This window comes from Silurus meridionalis, chromosome 16 (assembly GCF_014805685.1).
Source record: "Silurus meridionalis isolate SWU-2019-XX chromosome 16, ASM1480568v1, whole genome shotgun sequence".
Taxonomy (NCBI): Eukaryota; Metazoa; Chordata; class Actinopteri; order Siluriformes; family Siluridae; genus Silurus; species Silurus meridionalis.
Genome location: NC_060899.1, coordinates 1,930,001 through 1,949,452, shown reverse-complemented (window position 1 = coordinate 1,949,452; position 19,452 = coordinate 1,930,001). Strand labels below are relative to the sequence as shown.

The 19,452-nt window shown below is 41.0% G+C and overlaps 2 protein-coding genes across 19 annotated transcripts in view; one reads left to right on the top strand and one right to left on the bottom strand.

Annotated features, from left to right (window-relative positions):
- Positions 1-1,115: 1,115 nt before the first annotated feature.
- hmga1a (high mobility group AT-hook 1a) lies at positions 1,116-14,919 on the top strand. Of its 17 annotated transcripts, none has more exons than XM_046869149.1 (6): positions 1,116-1,287; positions 4,327-4,431; positions 5,033-5,041; positions 8,472-8,537; positions 10,171-10,230; positions 12,562-14,919. In XM_046869149.1, the coding sequence occupies exons 2-6, from the start codon at positions 4,336-4,338 to the stop codon at positions 12,640-12,642; spliced, it is 312 nt and encodes a 103-aa protein (XP_046725105.1). In that variant the 5' UTR covers positions 1,116-1,287; positions 4,327-4,335; the 3' UTR covers positions 12,643-14,919. The 17 variants fall into 17 exon arrangements, with proteins under 17 accessions (XP_046725105.1, XP_046725103.1, XP_046725107.1 ...); XM_046869147.1 differs by having other exon boundaries at positions 1,117-1,287; positions 8,469-8,537; XM_046869138.1 differs by having other exon boundaries at positions 1,132-1,287; positions 8,472-8,564.
- Positions 14,920-16,598: 1,679 nt separating this feature from the next.
- The window catches only part of smim29 (small integral membrane protein 29), a 5,723-nt gene continuing 2,869 nt past the window's right edge, over positions 16,599-19,452 (bottom strand). For both annotated transcript variants that reach the window (XM_046869153.1, XM_046869152.1), the window contains exons 3-5: positions 19,202-19,227; positions 17,810-17,912; positions 16,599-17,370 (exon numbers count right to left, since the gene is read on the bottom strand). In XM_046869153.1, coding sequence (XP_046725109.1) covers positions 17,311-17,370; positions 17,810-17,912; positions 19,202-19,227 — 189 coding nt within the window. In that variant the 3' untranslated portion in view covers positions 16,599-17,310. The remainder of the gene's footprint in view (positions 17,371-17,809; positions 17,913-19,201; positions 19,228-19,452) is intronic.

Genomic DNA, 19,452 nt, shown 5'->3' with positions numbered 1-19,452 from the left:
GATATTAAACGGTTCGCGGAAAAATATTTGGGCTTGTGGGTTGTGTTTTTTTTTCTTCTTCTATTCTGCATTTCTATTTGTTTATAAACATAACGAAATACAAAACATAGTCTCTAAATTTAAATCCCAAACATAGTTTAAATAATATTGTTTTTTCTACCAACTTCACTTCCTTGTTTTTTTTTTTTTTTTAATTCCTAACTTTGTTAAGCTTAAAAACATGGACTTATAAAAAATTAGTATGTATACATATGCATGTACACAATATATTTATGTTGCATTAAGTTAGTCTATTCCATGTCTAGCCCTTAAGTTTGTAAGTCCTTAAGTTTGTCTCTTATAACTTCTCCTGGGAGCATGGAAAAGGAAATACTCCCTGAGATGTCATGACGTCAATTTTTTTTTTTTAAACGAATAGTCTACAATTATAACAGGACTTCTTTAGTAGCTATTTTGCAAATTGTAATTTTTTTTTAAATCTTTTCAAGGAGTTTCAAAACGTTTTAAAGCTGGATACTAAACGGTTCGCGGAAATAATTTGGGCTTTTTTTTCTTCTATTGTGCATGCAAATGATTTGTTTTATAAACATAATGAAATGTGAATGAAAACGTAGTCCCTAAATTTAGATCCTAAACATAGTTTAAATAATATTGTTTTTGCTACCAACTTCAGTTCCTCGGTTTTTTTTTTCAATCCCTAACTTTGTTAAGCTTAAAAACATGAAAAATGTGCTTATTGTATGTATACATATGCATGTACACAATATATGTATGTTGCATTAAGTTAGTCTATTTCATGTCTAGCCTTTAAGTTTGTAAGTCCTTAAGTTTGTCTTTTATAACTTCTCCTGGGAGCATGGCAAAGGAAATACTCCCTGAGATGTCATGAGGAAAAAGCCTCAAAAGGGTGAGTCATCTGGATCTCCATTCATTATAGTTCCATCCTTTTTTTTTTTTTTTTGTTGCGGTTATGGACTGGTTACTGATGGCGGTTTGCAAGCAAAACAAAACAAAAAACTGCTCATGGCAATTGTAGACATGCGCCATTGTTAAAAGCAAAGTTAAACCCAGTTCCCACCCCTTTTTGCCTGTAACACAAGGCATTCCCATCCTCTGTTTTTTTGGCTCCCTCCCCCTGAGTGCTCTCCTGCTCAGTCGGAAGCCCCTTTAAAATGGCCTGAAGGCGCCTTTTCCCTCATTCACGTGAACACTGCACGCTTCCTGCGCTCGACACCAGTCTGATCTCAAAAAGCCGCACCGCACCGCAACGCGCTCAGCGCCCAAAAGGTAATTCTTTTCTCCATCTTTTACTCTTTCTCACCCCGTTTACTGCACATTCTCTCATTTCTACATGGCTTGGGGATTTTTTAAAGACCTTTAGGACTTTTATTGGATTGAGATTTGGGGGAGAAAAGACTTCTCACAGTGGAGTCGGGGAGGAGAAAAAAGCGCGACCCGACGCGAGGTTTCATTGTAATTTCCGCTCTTTGTGATCTTTTATTTAGGATGAAACAACTACAATCATTTACTCAAACCTGTATCTTATTACCACTTTTAGCCTTTTTTTAAAGCATGGCTGGATTTAAAAAAAATATATATTTTATATATATAAATACACACTTTAAATTGGAGTGATGAAGCCGGACATTGTTGTTATGATGATGATGATGATGATGATGGCGGGTTTTTTGGTTTTTCGGAACTGATCTTGTTGAATTGATACTGTTTAGAGATGAACATAAACACACAGCGAATGAATGAAAACCTGTTGCTGTTTGTGTGTAGTTTATTTTGTGCACTTTATAGTTTTTGGTTACTTTCCACAACACCTTCCGGTTTATTAAGAACTAAATTTCTCATCCTGCATTTGCATTAAACTTCCATTCTTTTTTTTTTATTTTTCCCCCCAAAATATATTTAGAATCTTGTTTTTTTTTTAATTTTTTTTCTCGTTAGCCGGATATATTAGTTTGTAGTGTTTTTTTAAATATATTTTTTACAACTGTGAATTACTGTAAAGTGTAAATTATTTTTAAGATTTAGTCCCCAAAGCTTTAATTGCAATTGGATTTTTGTTATAACCTGGTTTAAGTTGTGCATAATCAATAATAATAATAATAATGATAATAATAATAATTAATAATAATGATGATGATGATAATCATAAAGTATTTTATTTATTTATTTGGATAGTAATATAGACATGATTTTGGTGTTTGGAAATGTATATGGTCTGGTGTGTTTTGTTTGTTTTGTGTTTTTTGCACTGAAATGGTGCAATAACTCTTGTGCATCATTGTGTATATAATATGTAAAAAAAAAAAATTAAAAAAAGGTTTTTATTTAACAAATTTATTATAATTTTTTTTTTTTTCAAGAATTTCATCTCGTCCCTGCTTTTTGGTTTTCGAGACATTTTGTTGTTTTTTTTGCGTTTTTATTGTTCTTTGTTTGCGCGCCAGTTTTCTCTTTGCACATGTTGCGAATTGAATTTCCGTCTCGCGTTTCCTCAACACCCCCCCTTTTTACTATCACTCGGAAGGCGCATGTCCCTTCGGGGTTTCCGTAGAATGACTGGAGGGGGGGTTGTGGTTGTTGGGTAAGGGGCGGGGGGGGCAGCTGTACTTAAACCCCCTCAGTTGACGGCGAGCGCGCGCGCGCACGGAGGTATTTCTCCTCACCGCTTGTGTGGTTCGTTTCCGGGTTTTAATCTCCTTCATGTCTTCTTAATTTTTATTATTATTTTGCGACAAATTTTTGGTTCATGAACAGCTGCTAAATGATTTCCAGGGATTATTCGTCCGCGTTTATGTTTCTATTGTAAGCAAACCCGAGCCCACGGTCACTGGCTAGCAACCGACTCATGCTAGCTCACCTTCCTCCCTTCCTTCCTTCCTTCCTTCCTGTTCTCCATTACAAACATTTACTGCAGGTTTGTTTCGATTAAATCTACAAATATATCTACATTTATTCAGGAGATTCACTTTTCTTCTCCCCATTTCCTCTAAAGCAGTAGTTCGTCCCTGTCTTGAGCTTGAGGTTTCATTGAAAGTGTTTTTGTTTATATAAATAAATCCCCACATTTCTGTAGTTATTACAAGTCCAGTTTGCACGAATTGGTTCTGAAGGGAAATGGATGAGAATTAAAACGGTGCTGATGATGATGATGATGATGATAAGTGATCATCAGAATCAAACTTTTCATGCAAATAAATATACCGTGTATTTAGAGACCTATTCTGTATCTATGAGCACTAATGTATGATGTATGAATGCTGTGTTATGCATAGACTTTTCACGAGTGCTTATAGGCTCTGATCAGAAGCTCAGCGGTTCGAGTCTGTGACTGTTGGGCCCTTGAGCAGGGCCCTTAACTCTGTGTTCCTGTGGAATCGATAAAGTTCTCTAAATTCAATTCAGTGCGTTCGCTCATATGTAGGAATGGAGTTATAACGTCTTTACGTTCGTGTAAAATCTGTACCTGAGGGTCGAGAAACGTGGTGCAGGAGAAACCTTGATCAAGCACTTTTATGGTTGGAATCTAAGCCAACAGAAATTAGTCCCTTTGTAGGCATCAGTAGTCTTTGTATTCATACAGGGGTCTGCATCAGCCAGTCACGTGGCCCCGGCACGTTCTGTATCATCTTACAAGCGCAATGCATGTGTTTAGTTTCTTCTCACATCAGTGTATCGGTTCTGATTGTGTGTTTTTGGGCTTGTTTGAGTGATCCAGCAACTGCTGCTGCTGATCTGTGGCACTGTATTATGGAGTCCAAATGGTGCATAAAACAAAAACATTCTCTGAATGGGGATAGATGGAGGAGATCTGAGGAGAATGAGCAGGCTGGTCTGAGATGACGAGGCAACAGGAACTTGTGCAGTGATGATTAACTTAAATGCCTGTTTTTGGTTGGTAGTCTGCTGTTTTAGCTCTTTTCTTCTCCCCCTCATGCTTTAATGGTGTGAGATGGTTTTCTGTTCACCAGCGGCGTTTGCGTGATTACTAAACGAGGTGTTCCTCTAAGCTTCAAATCATTTTGTTTCTTCGATTCAATTATATATGTCCTGTGCCGTCCTGATTAAACTTCAGGAAGATCCTAGATCATCAGCAAGTTTCTGAAATACTCACCCCAAATCTCACGGTCCTGGAGATCACACATTTTGGTGTATAACGTGATTTTTAAAAGCTTCTACCACGTGTTTGCCTGAGGTAGATAACTGCATGAATGAGCAGGAGTGTGCTGGGTCCAGTGTGTAGTGGCTAAAATCAACTAGTCTGGTCCTTATCTCTTTCCTGATGTTTTTTTTTTTTTTTTTCTTTCACAGTAAGAGACAATGAGCGAGACTGCTAAGGACAAGGGTGCTGTCTCTACTAAAGAGAAGGGCGGAGCTGAGAAGAGAGGCAGAGGCAGACCCCGAAAGAACCCACAGGTATGATGAAGGACCTAAACATGTTTTTTTTTTTCTGTAAATGACGACACATGAGCAAATCCAAGAGATGCAATTGGCTCATCGAGCCGTCAATCACGGGTCAAGACTCGGATTAGAGCGTTGATGCTTACTGGTGTAACCAGGGTCTGGAGATGAGCTAATCTCCATCCACCTGCTTTCATCTGGGGGTGTACCTGAATGAATTATGTTCACATCATTTTATTTGGAGAAATATTTAGTGGTCCGTTAAGACATGGGTGGTGGTGTCACGTTGGAGTTTATGGACTTGTTAAGAGAGCCCTGATCTCCTTAACAGTACCGAACACACCAGGGTGCCCTGCGATGAGCACAGATTTGTTCAACGTGAACAACTTTATGCGTAATACGCAAAAGCACTCGGGTCTACAGGAGTTTCTCGACACGCTATTTACATTCGGCTTACGGGAGGCGGGTGGTATAAGGAGACCGAACCTCATTGTGGACCTCTGCATTTATCCTGCTGAACGTCCAGGTCCTCTATAACTATATCTTTCTGTCTCTCTCTATCTGCACATCGATCAATCTATCGGATGGATGGATGGATGGATGGATGAATACACAGGAGAAAAAGGTGAATCATATACAGGATGTACATCACACCATGTATTTTAGTGCCCAGAATTCACCACCTCTGCTGCAGCCAACAAGTGTGGACAGTCTTTATGCGGGGGGTAGAGGGGGGACAACACTGCAAATCTGCTTTAGAAGCACAAAGGAAAACTTGAACACGGGGTTAAAAAAAGCTCAGCGACGCGTGAGCGTAAAAAGAACAGGAAACTCGGAGCAATTTCTGCTCCATCAATACATAGTTTTTCTGTTTGTGAATATTTTTCCATCATTTTAGTTGTAATGCTAAAAAAAAAAAGAAGGAGCGGTTATGTAACTGTTACGACGGTGTGATTAGTCACCGCGCTCGTACAGCCAGCGGTTCCTGTTCTGGCGTCCGCACTTCGCCGCTCAGTGGAGTTGTGAGCGTGTTCGTGCACGTCCCTGTGTGCTGTAGGTATGTGTACGAGTAGAGGACTGAACCCTCACATGCACTCATGCTTATTTCTGGTGCTACATTAGAAATGCAGATTGAGTTCTGTAACTCAATGCTTTCAAACCTTCGCTTGTACCCACTGACCCACAAGATTTGATCAAACGGATCATTCGGACAATGGACTTCCCCACCCATATGCTGTTTTACTCCAAACTGAGAGACCCAAACCTGTTCCAGCATGACGTGTGTGTAGAAATCCATGAAGATCTTTCCATGGGTTTGGGTTGAAGATCTCCTGCTCTAGAGCTCCAACACTATTGAACTTAATGTGATTGCTGACAGCACTCCAGGCCTCCTCACCTTCTTACCTCAATCTGTACCTGAGCTCACAAACACCACAAATCTCCACACAATTTAGTTGAACATCTTCCCAGAGTGGTGGAGATAACCATAACAGCATAGGGATACTAAATGTAGAAAGCTCATGCTCAGGTGTCCACAAAATCTTTACACGCTCGATGACCCAACTGTTGGTGTTTCCCCAGACGTGCGCCTCTTCCCCCTCTGGTCTCGCCCTCGGTAACCTTGTCATGAATCAGGTCTCGGCTTTCCTCCGTCGTGCCTGATGCACTTGGAGGAATTTTGGCAACCGAGAGCTTCTGTGCCACCTGTTGGTCTTAAAGTAGCAGCCGGTGTCAGTTGTGCTGACCTTGAACACTGCTTTCTTTGTGTTGTAACAAAGTCTTCCTGTTAAAAGATTACGTACAGCAAAACGCACACAATCAATTCTTTTAAAAAAAAAACACGCATGGGAAAATTCACGGCCGTGCGCTCATTGCCTTGTTTTTGAGTTCCCGGGGTTCCTGCAGAGTTCCAAACTTCTGCTACGTGACCATTAAATCCACAACCTAGTATTATATTATATATATTGTATTTGAACTGTAGCTCTTTAGGAAAAAGTTTACTAGTGTGGGTTTTTAAGTTTAAATGATTTATTCTAATGTTTGTCAGAAACGGATCACCATGCGATGTATCTAATTTTTCCGCATTTGCCTGACGTCTTTATCTGGAGCAATTTGATCTCGTTTATACACCCAAGTAGTTGTTAATAGGTAAAGGTGGTTAAGGCATTGAAGTCTCGATCAGAAAACTTATCCCTAAAATGCTCTGGATAAAAGCATAAATGTTTTTTGACCTTCCACCCAGAAGGACAAACACCCTAACCAAGATTTTCCTCTTGTTTCTAACTAGATACAGAGTCAGTGCAGCATTTTATTGCCATAATGTTCTGCGATAACGATATATCGGCCTACCCTCATAAAATAAATATATAAAGATAAAATGTCGGAATTCGGGCTCGAACAAAAAAAAACTCCTGATACTTACGTGTTTCTGATCAATGAAATTCATCCCAGTCTGTACATTTGCTTAGAAACTGCACAAGTTTAATGTAACTTATTTCATGTAAATAAATTAACTGGCAACTAACATTTAACACACAAGACTCCAGACGATTACTGGGGGGGGGGGAACGATACGATAAAAACGCAATGATATCATGGCCACGTTTATTAGACAGTAAACTAGGAATTACCGCTTGAAGTCCAAAAGTATTCGGACACCGCTTTTCCACACACGTGGTTCTCCCGCAAACTGTGCCCACAAGCTTGGGGAGACTCAATTGTCCAGAACAACTCTGGATGTGGTCAATTTGAACTAGCAGAACCAGCATGGCAATGCCCCTGTGCACAAAGCCAGCTCCGTGAAGATTTGGTTTACGCGGGTCTCCTGTTCTAGAGCTCTAAACCCTATTGAACACTTTTAAGATGAATGTGAACACTGACTGCACCCCAGGCCTCCACTTCTCACCTACATCAGTACCTGAATTTATTATAACACCTTTGTGGCTGAATGAAATCTCCATAAAGTCTAGTGGAGCATCTTTCCAGAAGAGTGGATCTTTATTATAAGAAGTTCAAAAAGCAGCACGTAGCAATCTAGTCTAAAGTTTTTGCTCCTAGTTTAATTAAAGCCACTTTGCTGAATAAGCAGTGCTTTTTATTTTGATTAAAAATAACCCACCCAGATAGAGTAGTGTTTACTTACAGAAATCAGAGAAAGGAAGCTCGATCTGTGAAACACGGTGGTGGGGTTTTCACAGCTTACTCAAGCACCACGTGGTCTTCCTGTTTACTCTGCACCTCTTCTCCATGGTAATGCTGAAAACAAGCAGAGTGAAAACACTGCTTTACTCTACGAGGTCGTCACAGTGGATGTTTTTACCCTGACGGGGCGATAAGAGCAGAACGAAAAATTGTGCGTCAGTCGGGTTAACCGCATGTTTTCACCCCTGTTCGTGACAACGCTTTGATCAGAAACTGAAGAACAAACCGCAGTTCTTGCACAGCGACATGATTTAAAGCATCTACAATACACACGTGTGAGATGCGATTTAAGAGTGAGATTTCTATAAATTTCCAGTTGTTCCATTATATTCTCAGTGAAAAATCCTCTTTTCGCATGAAGAACAGCTTCACACGCTCCAAACGTTCAGCTGAAACACTTCGCTGTGCATTTTTTTAAAACTCGCCATAGATGTTCACTAGTCAGAGATTTCTAAAGGCAGTTCAGTAGGATTGAGGTGTGGTGACTGGGCAGGTGGTTCCATGATGGATATCACTCCTGAGGTCTGGTTGTGCTCTAAATAACACGTACAGAACTCGAACGTACACTTCGGCTAATCATCTTATTGTACGGTGAATTTGGTTCCAATGAGCCGCAGTCCAGACGGAACTGAATGGAATTGGCGCCATGTCGGTTCAGGAACGTTCACTGCTCCAAAACAACCCATTAAACTTCCACCTCCGAGTGTGGGGGTGAGGGGAGTCTGATCACATCTTACACAAGTTCTTCTGGTAGAGACAAAAATGTACCATTTGGAATCCACTATCATACACTCTCATTTGTGTTTTTACTGCGTTTGGAAACTTGAGCATCTCTTCTTCTCTTCTCTCAGCAGCAAGAGCCCAGCGGTTCCCCGACGCCGAAGAGGCCCAGAGGACGACCAAAGGGAAGCAAAAACAAGGCAAGCTCCACAGCATCTAAAGGCAAAGTGAGTGTGGATTATCACAGGGGAAAAAAACTCCAATGATATTGATCATATCAAGTTCTATAGTATTTAGCTTGACTGAGTAAATCACTTCTATAGACATAATCAGGCTCGTTTCATTTTGACAATTTCTTCCATCTTTACGTTAATATAAGGCTGGTTTGTGCTCATCAGATAAGTGTTCTTTTATGGTTCTTCTTTACCGGAGGCCAGGACCTGACCTGAGCAACACTGACTTCAACATATACCTGAGGGTGTAGGCTCGCTTTTTTCCCCTCCCTTTCTTTGAAACTTTCTCTCTCTCTCTCGATATAGAGGTGTGTGTGTGTGTGTGTGTGTGTGTGTGTGTGTGTGTGTGTGTGTGTGTGTGTGTGTGTGTGTGTGTGTGTGTGTGTGTGTGTGTGTGTGTGTGTGTGTGTGTGTGTGTGTGTGTGTGTGTGTGTGCGAGAGAGAGATGTGTATATGAATCTCGCTCTGTGTAGATTTGTTTTTCTGCTAGTTGTTGTTGTTGGTCCTCGGTATGGGACCCGCCCCCACGTTTATTCGGAGAGTTGAAAACATTAAAACGAAACAGGATAGTCGGTTCTCCCCACTTCCTTTTTTACCCTGGTTTCCTGTGCCATTTTGCATGATGCAGGTGCACCCGATAGATGGTGCCGTTTCCATGACGACACCCTCCTCCTTAAGAAACAAACAAAACAAAAAAAAGAACATGCGGCATGTGTGTACACACAAACAGACGCACGTGCACTCGCGGGTTCGATTCGCTATTTTGTCTGCCGTAGTCATGACGACTGCTGACTTTACTTCTCGACACGTGTATATGTACACCCGGACTCTGCCGTGTGTGTGTGTTTGGTCTGCCAGCTGTCTCAGCGTGTCAAACCAGGTGGCCAATGAACTGGCGTGGCCTGTGTGCGGTTCACGTCCGTTTCTAAGATAATAGCCAACGAACCCGCTGCCCTCTTGCCGAGTCCGAGACGCACACGTGCTCCAACGCCCTCTAGTGGTTAGATTCTCTCACACATACACACACGCTGCAGACAATTGTTTGTTTTTAGATTTCTATTTACTATTTCTGTACATTTTGTTCAGGATTTAAAAATGTAGTGTGTTAGCACAATTATTGCCTCGTTATTCAGCATCATGTGAACTGGAGTCCTCGCAGGGCAGCGTTCAGGCGAGACATGGTTTGTACATGAATGAATCAAATAAAAATCATTAACACCTTTTAACTGCAATCTCGTATCGGAGTCTGCATCATGACTCAAATAAACAGAGTGACTGTTTATTTATTTTCCCACTTCCATTTATTTTCAACAGCAGTGACTAAAAATGCGTCATCGTTTTCAAAAGTCTTCGTCTCTATGGCTCTCTCTTTTTCTTCATTTGGCCCGTTGTCTTTTGCAGTGTCTCTTGTTTGTCTCTCTCTCTTTCTCTCTGCTCTATTAGACTTTATATTAACATTTGCATTGTAAACTCTCGGGTACAGACTCTGGGGGCAAATCAGAAAAATAACAGCAGAACTAAAAGGACGAAACGTTCAATAAGACAATCAAAAGTTCACGACACATTAATAACGCAATCTTTTGTTCTGTTTCTTTTTCAGAAAGCAGCTGCTGCGACTGCGTCTGCAGTGGGAAAACGCAGAGGAAGACCCAAGAAAGCAGTAAGTTAACGTTGTCTCTCCCTCAGAAAAGGCTATCAAAGTTTGTTCCTTCTCTTTTACATCAAAACTTTAAAGGAGGGAAACTTTAAAAGCTGACGGCTTTACCTCCGACTCTGAAAACTCCTTCCATCATTTAAAAAAAAAAAAAAAAAAAAAACAACCTGTGTGCACGTGTGTGGATTGTAGGTTTTGTGTGCCATATGTGGTGCAAAGCATCATGGGTTATCTACTTTGTGTGTAGGTTTAATTTTATTTACACACACACACGGCCCTTTGCATCCACTCAGGACAGAACATTCTTGTCTTGTGATCTTTCTGTCTTTCACTAGCTCCGCCTCTCTCTCTCTCTCTCTCTCTCTCTCTCTCTCTCTCTCTCTCTCTCTCTTTCTTCCTGAACAGCTCACTCTTTTGTCACACTTTTGCTTCTTTCTCTCCCTCCCCGCTCCACACATTCCTCTCACATGAGGCACGGCCCTGGCACAGCGGTCTGGTTCCGTTCCAGGTCGAGTCACTCATACATGCCTCCAGAAAGTCCACACGTCTGAGTCCCACACAGATATTTAGCTTGTGAGACGTCCAACCGCTCGTCTGACTCAAACCACAAGTTTGATTAACGTTTCCTTCCAAACTGTTGATTCATAAGGAGCCCGTTGCGCAATAAGCAGCTGCTCCGTGCCGGCTCACGCCTTCAACTGTAGTAACCTCGTGGCTCCGAGCCGAACCCGCAGAACCGAAAGGAAACCAAGCGGTGGCTTTAAAAAGCATCTTTTATTAGAAGGTCGGGTCTGTTCACTTCGCTTTCCAGGAGATTTGCATGCATTCGTTTTGGCACCAATTCCCAACAACAGGGTGCGTCTCCTTTTTTCGTTTTTATTTAAATATAGTGGAGATCTGCATCTCCATAACTGAGGCGACGCAACACAATACTTCAGCTACCGATGTGATACGATTCCACCGTTTTACGATCTGATTTCTATTCAATGCAAAAAAAACTGATGCACTGAAATTCAATATGGTACAAATAGTTCACTTTTATGTTTTTGGTTCAGACCGACAGCAAATCATAAATTTACTGAAGAGCCGTCTGACTTCTAACTTATGGCCCCTTTTACAATCATGCCTTTTATAGTGCAGAAAAATAATAAATCGGACGTTCTTTTCTTGTTCCGCCTGCAGGAAGATGCAGCTCTACCTCTGCCATGTTAATCTGTATTCTATATGACACGCCTCGGTCTCCATGGTGTTGTGATGCGTCATATTCACGTAGCAGCAGCGGTGCTGAGAGAACGTACTCGAGGAACATTTTAGCAACGAGAGATCGATTTACATATCAAATATCGGTTACAAATTATTGGTCATTTTTCTAAATAATAAAATTATAGTGCATCTACTAATTATTTCAGCAATGCAAATTTTTTCTTTAAACGATTCATCGTGATAGAAATGCCAACCTGTATCCAATGCACACTTCTTTTTTTTTTTTTTTTTTTTTTTTTAGATCGACGCACCACAGCATTAACTTTTATGCCGATTTGTTTGTGGATTAGTTTCTTTACGTATCGGAGCACATTGGCATACGCCTGCACTCCTGTCAGAGCTCCCGTTGGAGGAGGACAACATCTGGTTGAAATTTTCATTTTGCTTTTCATGAAATCTGCACATAAAATGTGCTTGAAGTTCGAAACGAGTCTGAAAAGGTGAAGGAGATTGACACCTTTGACCACCATTTTCCTTCTCCCCACATGATGGTGCTGTTTGCTCATGTTTAGCTCCTGGTTAATGTTTTTATATCATTACATTGGTATTGGGACTTTTTTTTTTTTTTTTTTTTTTTTTGTCCCCTTCTTCTTCGCAAAAGCCATGTGCAAAAGCCAAGTCGAAGATACATAATTGTTCCAGACGTCGCTGCTGGACACTGGAGCATGACATTTTTCCCGTTCCAGAAGACCCAAATTTGTTCCAGCACGACGGCGCACCTGTGCACAAAGCCAGCTCCATGCAGATCTGCTTTTCATTGGTTGGAGGATTTGAAAGATCTTCTGCTATAAAGCCTATAGAACTTCCTTGTAGCTGAATTTTCCACAAAATCTAGTGGAACATCTTCCCAGAAGAATGGGAAGGAAATGTAGCATTGTAGCAGCAAATGGAGAATAAATGTGCAACAGGATGTTTTTAAACAACAAAAAAAGTAATTTTTATAAGTGTCAAATTTAAATCGGTTTAAAATTTCCTTTTTAATTCCAGAGTTTTTATAATCAATGTCTGATTTTTGTATATTTATATAAAAATGAAATGCTGAGTTTCGAACCGTCTCTCCTCTTGTCCTCGCAGGAGAAAGAAGAGCAGCCGTCTAAGTCCTCCGAGGAAGAAGAGGAGGAGGAGGAGGAAGAGGAAGAAGAGGAGGAACAGTAGATCAGCAAATCAGCGCTACCTCATAACTCGATCTCGTTACTTCCCGTTTAGAGCTGGACTTTTTTTTTTTTTTTTTTTTTGGACAACAAAGACAAAACTCAAACGGCCGTGCCACTCTCACTCCTTCTCTTCCTCCGTCAGCTCCGCACACTACAGTGCATCTCTTTATCTCTCTCTTTATCTCTCTCTTTACCACCACTGGAAAATGGACTCGGATACTGTGTGTACAGGTACAGCATTGTGCCCATCTTGCCCTCTGCCTGTGTGTCATTATACTGGACAAAGATTTACTTTTGATGCAGGTTTTTTTTCTTTCTTTTTTTTTTTTACTTGCTTTTAACAAAAAGTCACACCTTCTCTCTGGACAAAGGTGAATCAACCTACTTTTATTGTTTGTGTGTGTAAAGGGAGGGGGTCAGTACTTTACTCTTTCGGCTTCCTTTTTGTTTTTAAGCTATAAGGTGGTGGAAATGGTGTGCGTTTGTGTGTGGGAGCGTAATAGACACCAACTCATCCTGCGTCAAGCAGTCTCCGATCGACGTTCTTCTAGCTCAGATTTCGTTCTCAGAGCAACATTTCGCGAAGGATTGGTTAAAAAAAAATAAAAAATAGGGGCAAACGGTTATCCGGTCGTCTTGAGATCACGAGAGCGTATGACGTCGAGGGGGAAAAACTACGCTAGTATTTCCAAAGATCGAGAATTTTCTCGGTGGTCGCAAAAGGTGCACCGATTTCGTTTAGAGAAATATCCATAATTGACAATAAACCGACGAACCCGATCAAGTGAACTCTATTGTGTATGGGATTTTTTTTTTTTTTTCTTTTTTCCAGCTTTCTATTCACATGTAAACAAGAGAAATAAAATAAAATCTAACAAACCTCCAACAGACTTACAATTTCACAAAGAATTAAAATAAAAATTTCTGTGCATCTATAGTAAGGCAAAGTAATAAAACTCCTGATCTCAAGACTGCAGGACAATAAAACGTGTTTTGTTTCCCCGGGAAAGAGTGTAGACGTGAAAGCGCGTTCTGACGTCATAATTTCATTTTAATCAGCCGAAGCGAGGAGTGGAATTTATTTTCTGTCCACAAGACGGCGCTGTTTGCCCACTTCAGAAATTCCCCACTTTTTTTTTTTTTTTTTTTTTTTTTCCCCCCAGTCAGGCTTTTTATTTTTTGTCTTCCTTGTTCTGTGTTTTTTGTTTTTGTTTTAATGAATAAAACTCCGAGTCAGGGAACGCCGATCGGTCCTGCGACTGACTTTCTCAGAACTTTTAATGCTGCTACGAACATGGTTTCAAAAGAGAAAAAAAAAAACCCGGAATACTGCAACTTCACACTCGTACCTCACTCTGTGTCGGTTTAGGACGGCCTACTGTTAATAAATAAATAAAATTTACAAAAATGAAAAAAAAAAAAAAAAAATTCTTCAGCTCTGCTGCTCCCAGTGCAGCCTCGGTTTGGCAAGGTTTTCTTTTTCCCAAAATCTTTTTTTTTTTTTTTTTTTTTTTCCTTCTATTTTTTCTTTAATGGGAGTTCAGTTTGTCTTAGAGTTAGACTTTTTTTTTTTTGTGTGTCTGTGACTAACCGTAGGTTTTTAGAGAACTCGTTCATAACTGCATGTACATCAGCGTACAGCATCAAACCGTTTCAGATTCTTCTCGTACATGAGATTGTAGACGTGCCACAGAAACGACTGCGTCTACAACGGAGAGAGGAAATGCTGTTTCTTGCATTAAAAAAAATTGTTCACCCACTGTGTGTGTGTGTGTGTGTGTGTGTGTGTGTGTGGGCATGGTGTTTTGAACATGAAAAAAACTCAACATGGTCCTAAACCCTGCTGCTTTTTGTCTCCCAAATGACTAAACTGGTAAAACAGTCAGATGAATTGGGACGTTAACAGTTTCAGTCTGAGCGAAAATATTTTTTTTTTGATCGATTCCAATGATTTGAGGTTCCATCGGTTTCAGAGCAAAATTCAGCATTACAAACGTTCTGCTTTTAACCTCGACGTTCCTCTCCGTTCCTCTCCGTTCCTCTTCCTCATTTACACTTTGGTACTCTGGTTTTAAAATACTGACGTTTTCACCGTGTGTGTGTGTGTGTGTGTGTGTGTGTGTGTGTGTGTGTGTGTGTGTGTGTGTGGTGCCTGCACACAGTAAACTGGTTTGGGATCAGTCTTTACAATGTACAAACTTGTTTTTCCTCTTTTTTTTTTTTTATTTTGGCCTGCAAGTATTTCTATTCAGACTGGTAATAAAGTTAATGATTCCTATGCTTTTGTCTCCTCTTGATTTTCACACACACACACACACACACACACAAATATCAGCCAGGACATTAATCATGTTGAGTTTAATACCGTGGCCCTGGTGAAGAAGACTTAAGTTTTTGAAGAAGAAAAAATGTGTGTATTTAAGTGCCATTGACCAGAGAACTGTGTGTGTGTGTGTGTGTGTGTGTGTGCAATTTATATGTAGGCGGAGATGGAGATGGACTGAGATAAAGAGATCGAGATCTGCCCCTGTGCACAAAGTGAGTTCCATGAAGATCTGTTTTAGATGGTCTCTAGAGGACGATCTCCTGCTCTCAACCCTACTGAACACCTTTTGGGATGAATGTGAACGCTGACTGCATTCCAGGAACCTCCTCACCTTCTCACCTAGATCACTACCTGACTTCACTCACACCATGTCCACAAGCAAACTCCAAAATCTAGTGGAACATCTGGTGAGCGACGTGATGCTCGAAAACACATACCATAATTATGACCAGGTGTCTGCAAACCTTTGATAATATCGTGTAGATGGATGAATAGATGGATTGGTGTATGCACACACACACACCATGGTCAGTGTGAATAGTAAATTGTGATTGGCTGGAAGGAGTTCATGTGTTTTTAAATGAATGTACTGGTTATAAACACCTGTAACCATATTAACATCTGGTTCCTGTTCAATGAGTGAAACAGCGATTGTACACATTTCTTAAGGACCTTCTTGAAGCTCCATGGAGAAGTTTTGCGTGTGGTGGAACTCGTGATGAATTTGATGAGAAGAAAAACGTTAGAATGAAAAAACAAAAAACAGCACCAGGAGTTTATTAGCTTTATTATTAGCAGAGACACAACACACACACTCTCTTTCTCAAACAGCTGTGTGTGTGTGTCTACAAAGTCTACATTTCAACCATATATCATGCATATAAATTCCAGCATCTCCACAACAAATCTCAAGAATCATGTACCTGAATAATCCTATAAGCATCTCTGATGCAGCTTGGATCAGAAGGTCCTGGCTGGTTTCCTCAGGTTGGTTTCTGGTCTGCTCATTAAAGGGGACGGAACACACACACGGTTTGGGCCGGTCTCATGTTAATCTCCGGTACCTTTAGAGTCATATTACATCTTTCATATCCCTGAAGAGTCTTTAGTTTGATCAGATTTTTAAAGAAATATACAGTTTTAAACCGTCGATCTCCTGGAGGCATGGCATGGGCGGAGCTAAAGAGTCGCAAGCTGCGATTCGCTAGAAATAAAAGAGGAACTTTATAGTCGTGAATGAACTCTGGCTAACAATCAGATCCAGCCGTATAAATCTGACCCAGAATCGGATCCTGAGTCAAGAACAACAGCAGCAACCACGACCACAGCAGGTTCGGTGTCTATGATAAGAACCGATCTAGCTTCTCCTTCTCCTTGTTCGGAGATGTTCTTCTTGATTAAGTCCTATGCAACGTGGAGGTGGGTGCGAGGTGCGATGTGGTGGGTGCACTGTTGCTTCCGGGAGAAGCATCCATATAAGGAATTCCGCCTTTCGTGACATCATAAAGAGCCATACTCTGGGGAAAAAAAACCCTCCTGAATCTTATACAAAGCCTGAAGTGGTGTATTTGGCACAGAAATACAGCCAAAGTAAAAAAATTATTCAGACGTATTTCTGAATATACGGGGATCAGCGCTGCAGATCAGCGAAATCAATTGCGAAATCAATTGTGTAGCGATCCAGTGTCTGAGCATCGTTTTCCAACAGTAACATTACTGATTGTGTGTGTGCGTGTGTGTGTGTGTGTGTGTGTGTGTGTGTGTGTGTGTGTGTGTGTGTGTATGTATGTGGGTGTGTGTGGGTGTGTATATACAAGGTGGTATTTCAGAGTTTCGAGACTAATGGTGTAATTGGTGCTGTTTTGACCGCGTGCGTTACCACATCTGCGATTTCATCACGGAGAGCAAGTTAGAACAAATAGCAAACCTGAGAGAAAGCGTTTTGAGTGAAAGAGCAGAAGAACATCACTGGAAGACGGCGAGAGATCAGGAAAAACGAGCTCAACCCTACCGGAAAAGCTGAAACCCTTCAGCAACTCGTGCATGATGATCGTCGCGGACCTCACCGTCTTCCTGAAGATGATCCAGCTCTTCGTTTTGACATGGCTGGCGAGATCCGGCGCGAATCGCTGAAGGTGCTTTCAAAAGAAGACCTCCAGGATGCATTTCAGAAGAAGACCACTAGGGGCGCTGTTTTACTGTGCAAGGGGACTATTTAGAAGGTAAATAAAGTGCTGACAGGGCAGTCAGTAGAACTTCCACTTCCAGTCTCACGGAAATTCCAGAGTAATCACTTCAGTCTGCTCGCTGGACGTGAAGGCGACATACAAATGGCTTCTTCTGTCAAACATCCGGGTCCTTCTGTAACAGAGGCCACTGCTGTTGGTACGTCGTGGTCCAGCCCTGTTTCACACACATCCTGCATTAGTGTATTAGATACAAAATATACACTATAAAGACCAAAGTTTTGTTATTTCCATGTCAATTACTTTCTTTCTCATCTATTTACTGAATTTCTTTAGAGGATTGTTGCTTTTTGAAATCCGGTCTCTACACTTGAGGTCGTTACACTTAAATGTAAATAGCTGAATTGGCGGCCATCTTGGACAAGCGTTCCCCCTTTTTTTACCTCAAGACATTTCAGTACAGTATCTCTCCGTTCCACGTTTGATCTCCCGGCATAACGACAGCCTACACCCACCTTCACGTAAACTACCAAATGACCTCGTTTGCCACGCCCCCTTTAACAAGCACTTATAACACTCAGAATAAGGTGTGGTTTTAAAAGACACGCCCGCTTCAGCGATTGATCTGAATTGAGGTCTGGATGTAAGTGAGTGACCTTCGTGCCATCGTCTCTCCACAGCTCCTGTTCGGCTTCGTGCAGCTCCTCGCTCGGGTCGTACGTGTAGACCGGGAGCAGCTGGTGCCGTAACCTGTCCATCCTATTCAAATCCAACAACAAACGCCAGGAATTACATTAATATGCAAAATACCTACACTGTAACCACACCCCTTTTTGTGTCTTGTCACTTTTTTCTTCTTTTGTTTCTTCCTGTCTTCATCCCAGACTTTCTTACATGTATTTTTTCCTTCCTTTTTTCCCCTCACTGTTTCTACCTTCCTCGCATTCTTCCTTTATTACTGCCTTTCTTCATGTCTTTTTTCTTTCTTTCTTTCTTTCTTTCTTTCTTTCTTTCTTTCTTTCTTTCTTTTTCCTTCCATCCTTTCTACCATCTTCCCTATCCTCCTTTCATGTCTTCATCCCAGACTTTCTCACTTCCTTCTTGTATTTCTCCCTTCCACCCTGTCTTCCTTCCTTCTTCCCTGTCTTCCTTTCTCCCTCCTTTCATGTCTTCCATCCTTCCTCTGTTTCCTTTTCCTTCCTTTCTACCTTCCATTTTGTCTTCATCCCGTCTTCCTTCCTTCCTTTCTACCTTCTTTTCTATGTTCCTTACTTTCTACCTTCCAGTATTTTTCCCTTCTTTATACCTTCCATCCTATGCTTCTCCTTCTTCCCTTATTCCTCCTATCCTTACCTCTATCCTTCCTCTCTTTCTACCTTCCTTACTGTCTTCCTTCTTGTATTTTGTAGTCTTCATTTTTTCAGGCTCCTGGTCTTCCTTCCTTTCTTCAATCCTTCCTCTGTTTCTTTCTATCTTCCTTTCTATCTTTGGTCCTATCTTCATCCCTTTCTTCCAAATTGTTTACCTTCCTTCCTATCTTCCTCAATTTCTTCCTTCCTATATTTCCCCTTCATCAATTTTCCTTCTTTCTACACTCCTTCTGTTTCTCAATTCTTCCATTTCATCGTCCTTCTCTTTCATCTATCCTTCCTCTTTTTCTTACTTCCTTTCTGCCTTCCTTAATGTATTTCTTCGTTTCTTCCTTTTTGTATTTCTCCATTCCTCCCCATCATCTTCACTTAAATTTTTCCTTCCTTCTTGTCTATTTCTTTCTTTCTCTTTTCCTTCCTTTCCAACTTTATTCCTGTCTTCCTCACTTTCTTCCTTCCTGGCACTACATTTGCATACTGTAATCTGATTGGCTGTTATATTTGACCATTTGTTGTAACGTAGTTATAGAAGGTAAACGTTAGACGGGAAAATATCAGGATCAGTGGATGATGTTTTGAAGTAAAGGAGACGTTTTTGCGTCATTTTTGTTTACGTCTGTGATCGTGTTACTCCGACCAATCAGATGTTAGCGCGTAACGGGTGAAGTGTACATTTACCTTTGCCTCCTTTTAACGTACATCACCTGCAACACAGAACACACGACATGAGAAGATCATCATCATCATCATCACCATCATCATCCCCCATACTGAGGGTTTTTTACATACACCGCTCCCCCTTATTCTGTCACTTCTTTCTTTCTTTCTTTCTTTGACTTTCCCCCAATCTTCTTCCCCCTGCAGTCGTTGGCTTGGACTCCTGTGGACCAGTATGGATCTTCTGACATGGCTGCCCAGACCTCCCTCTA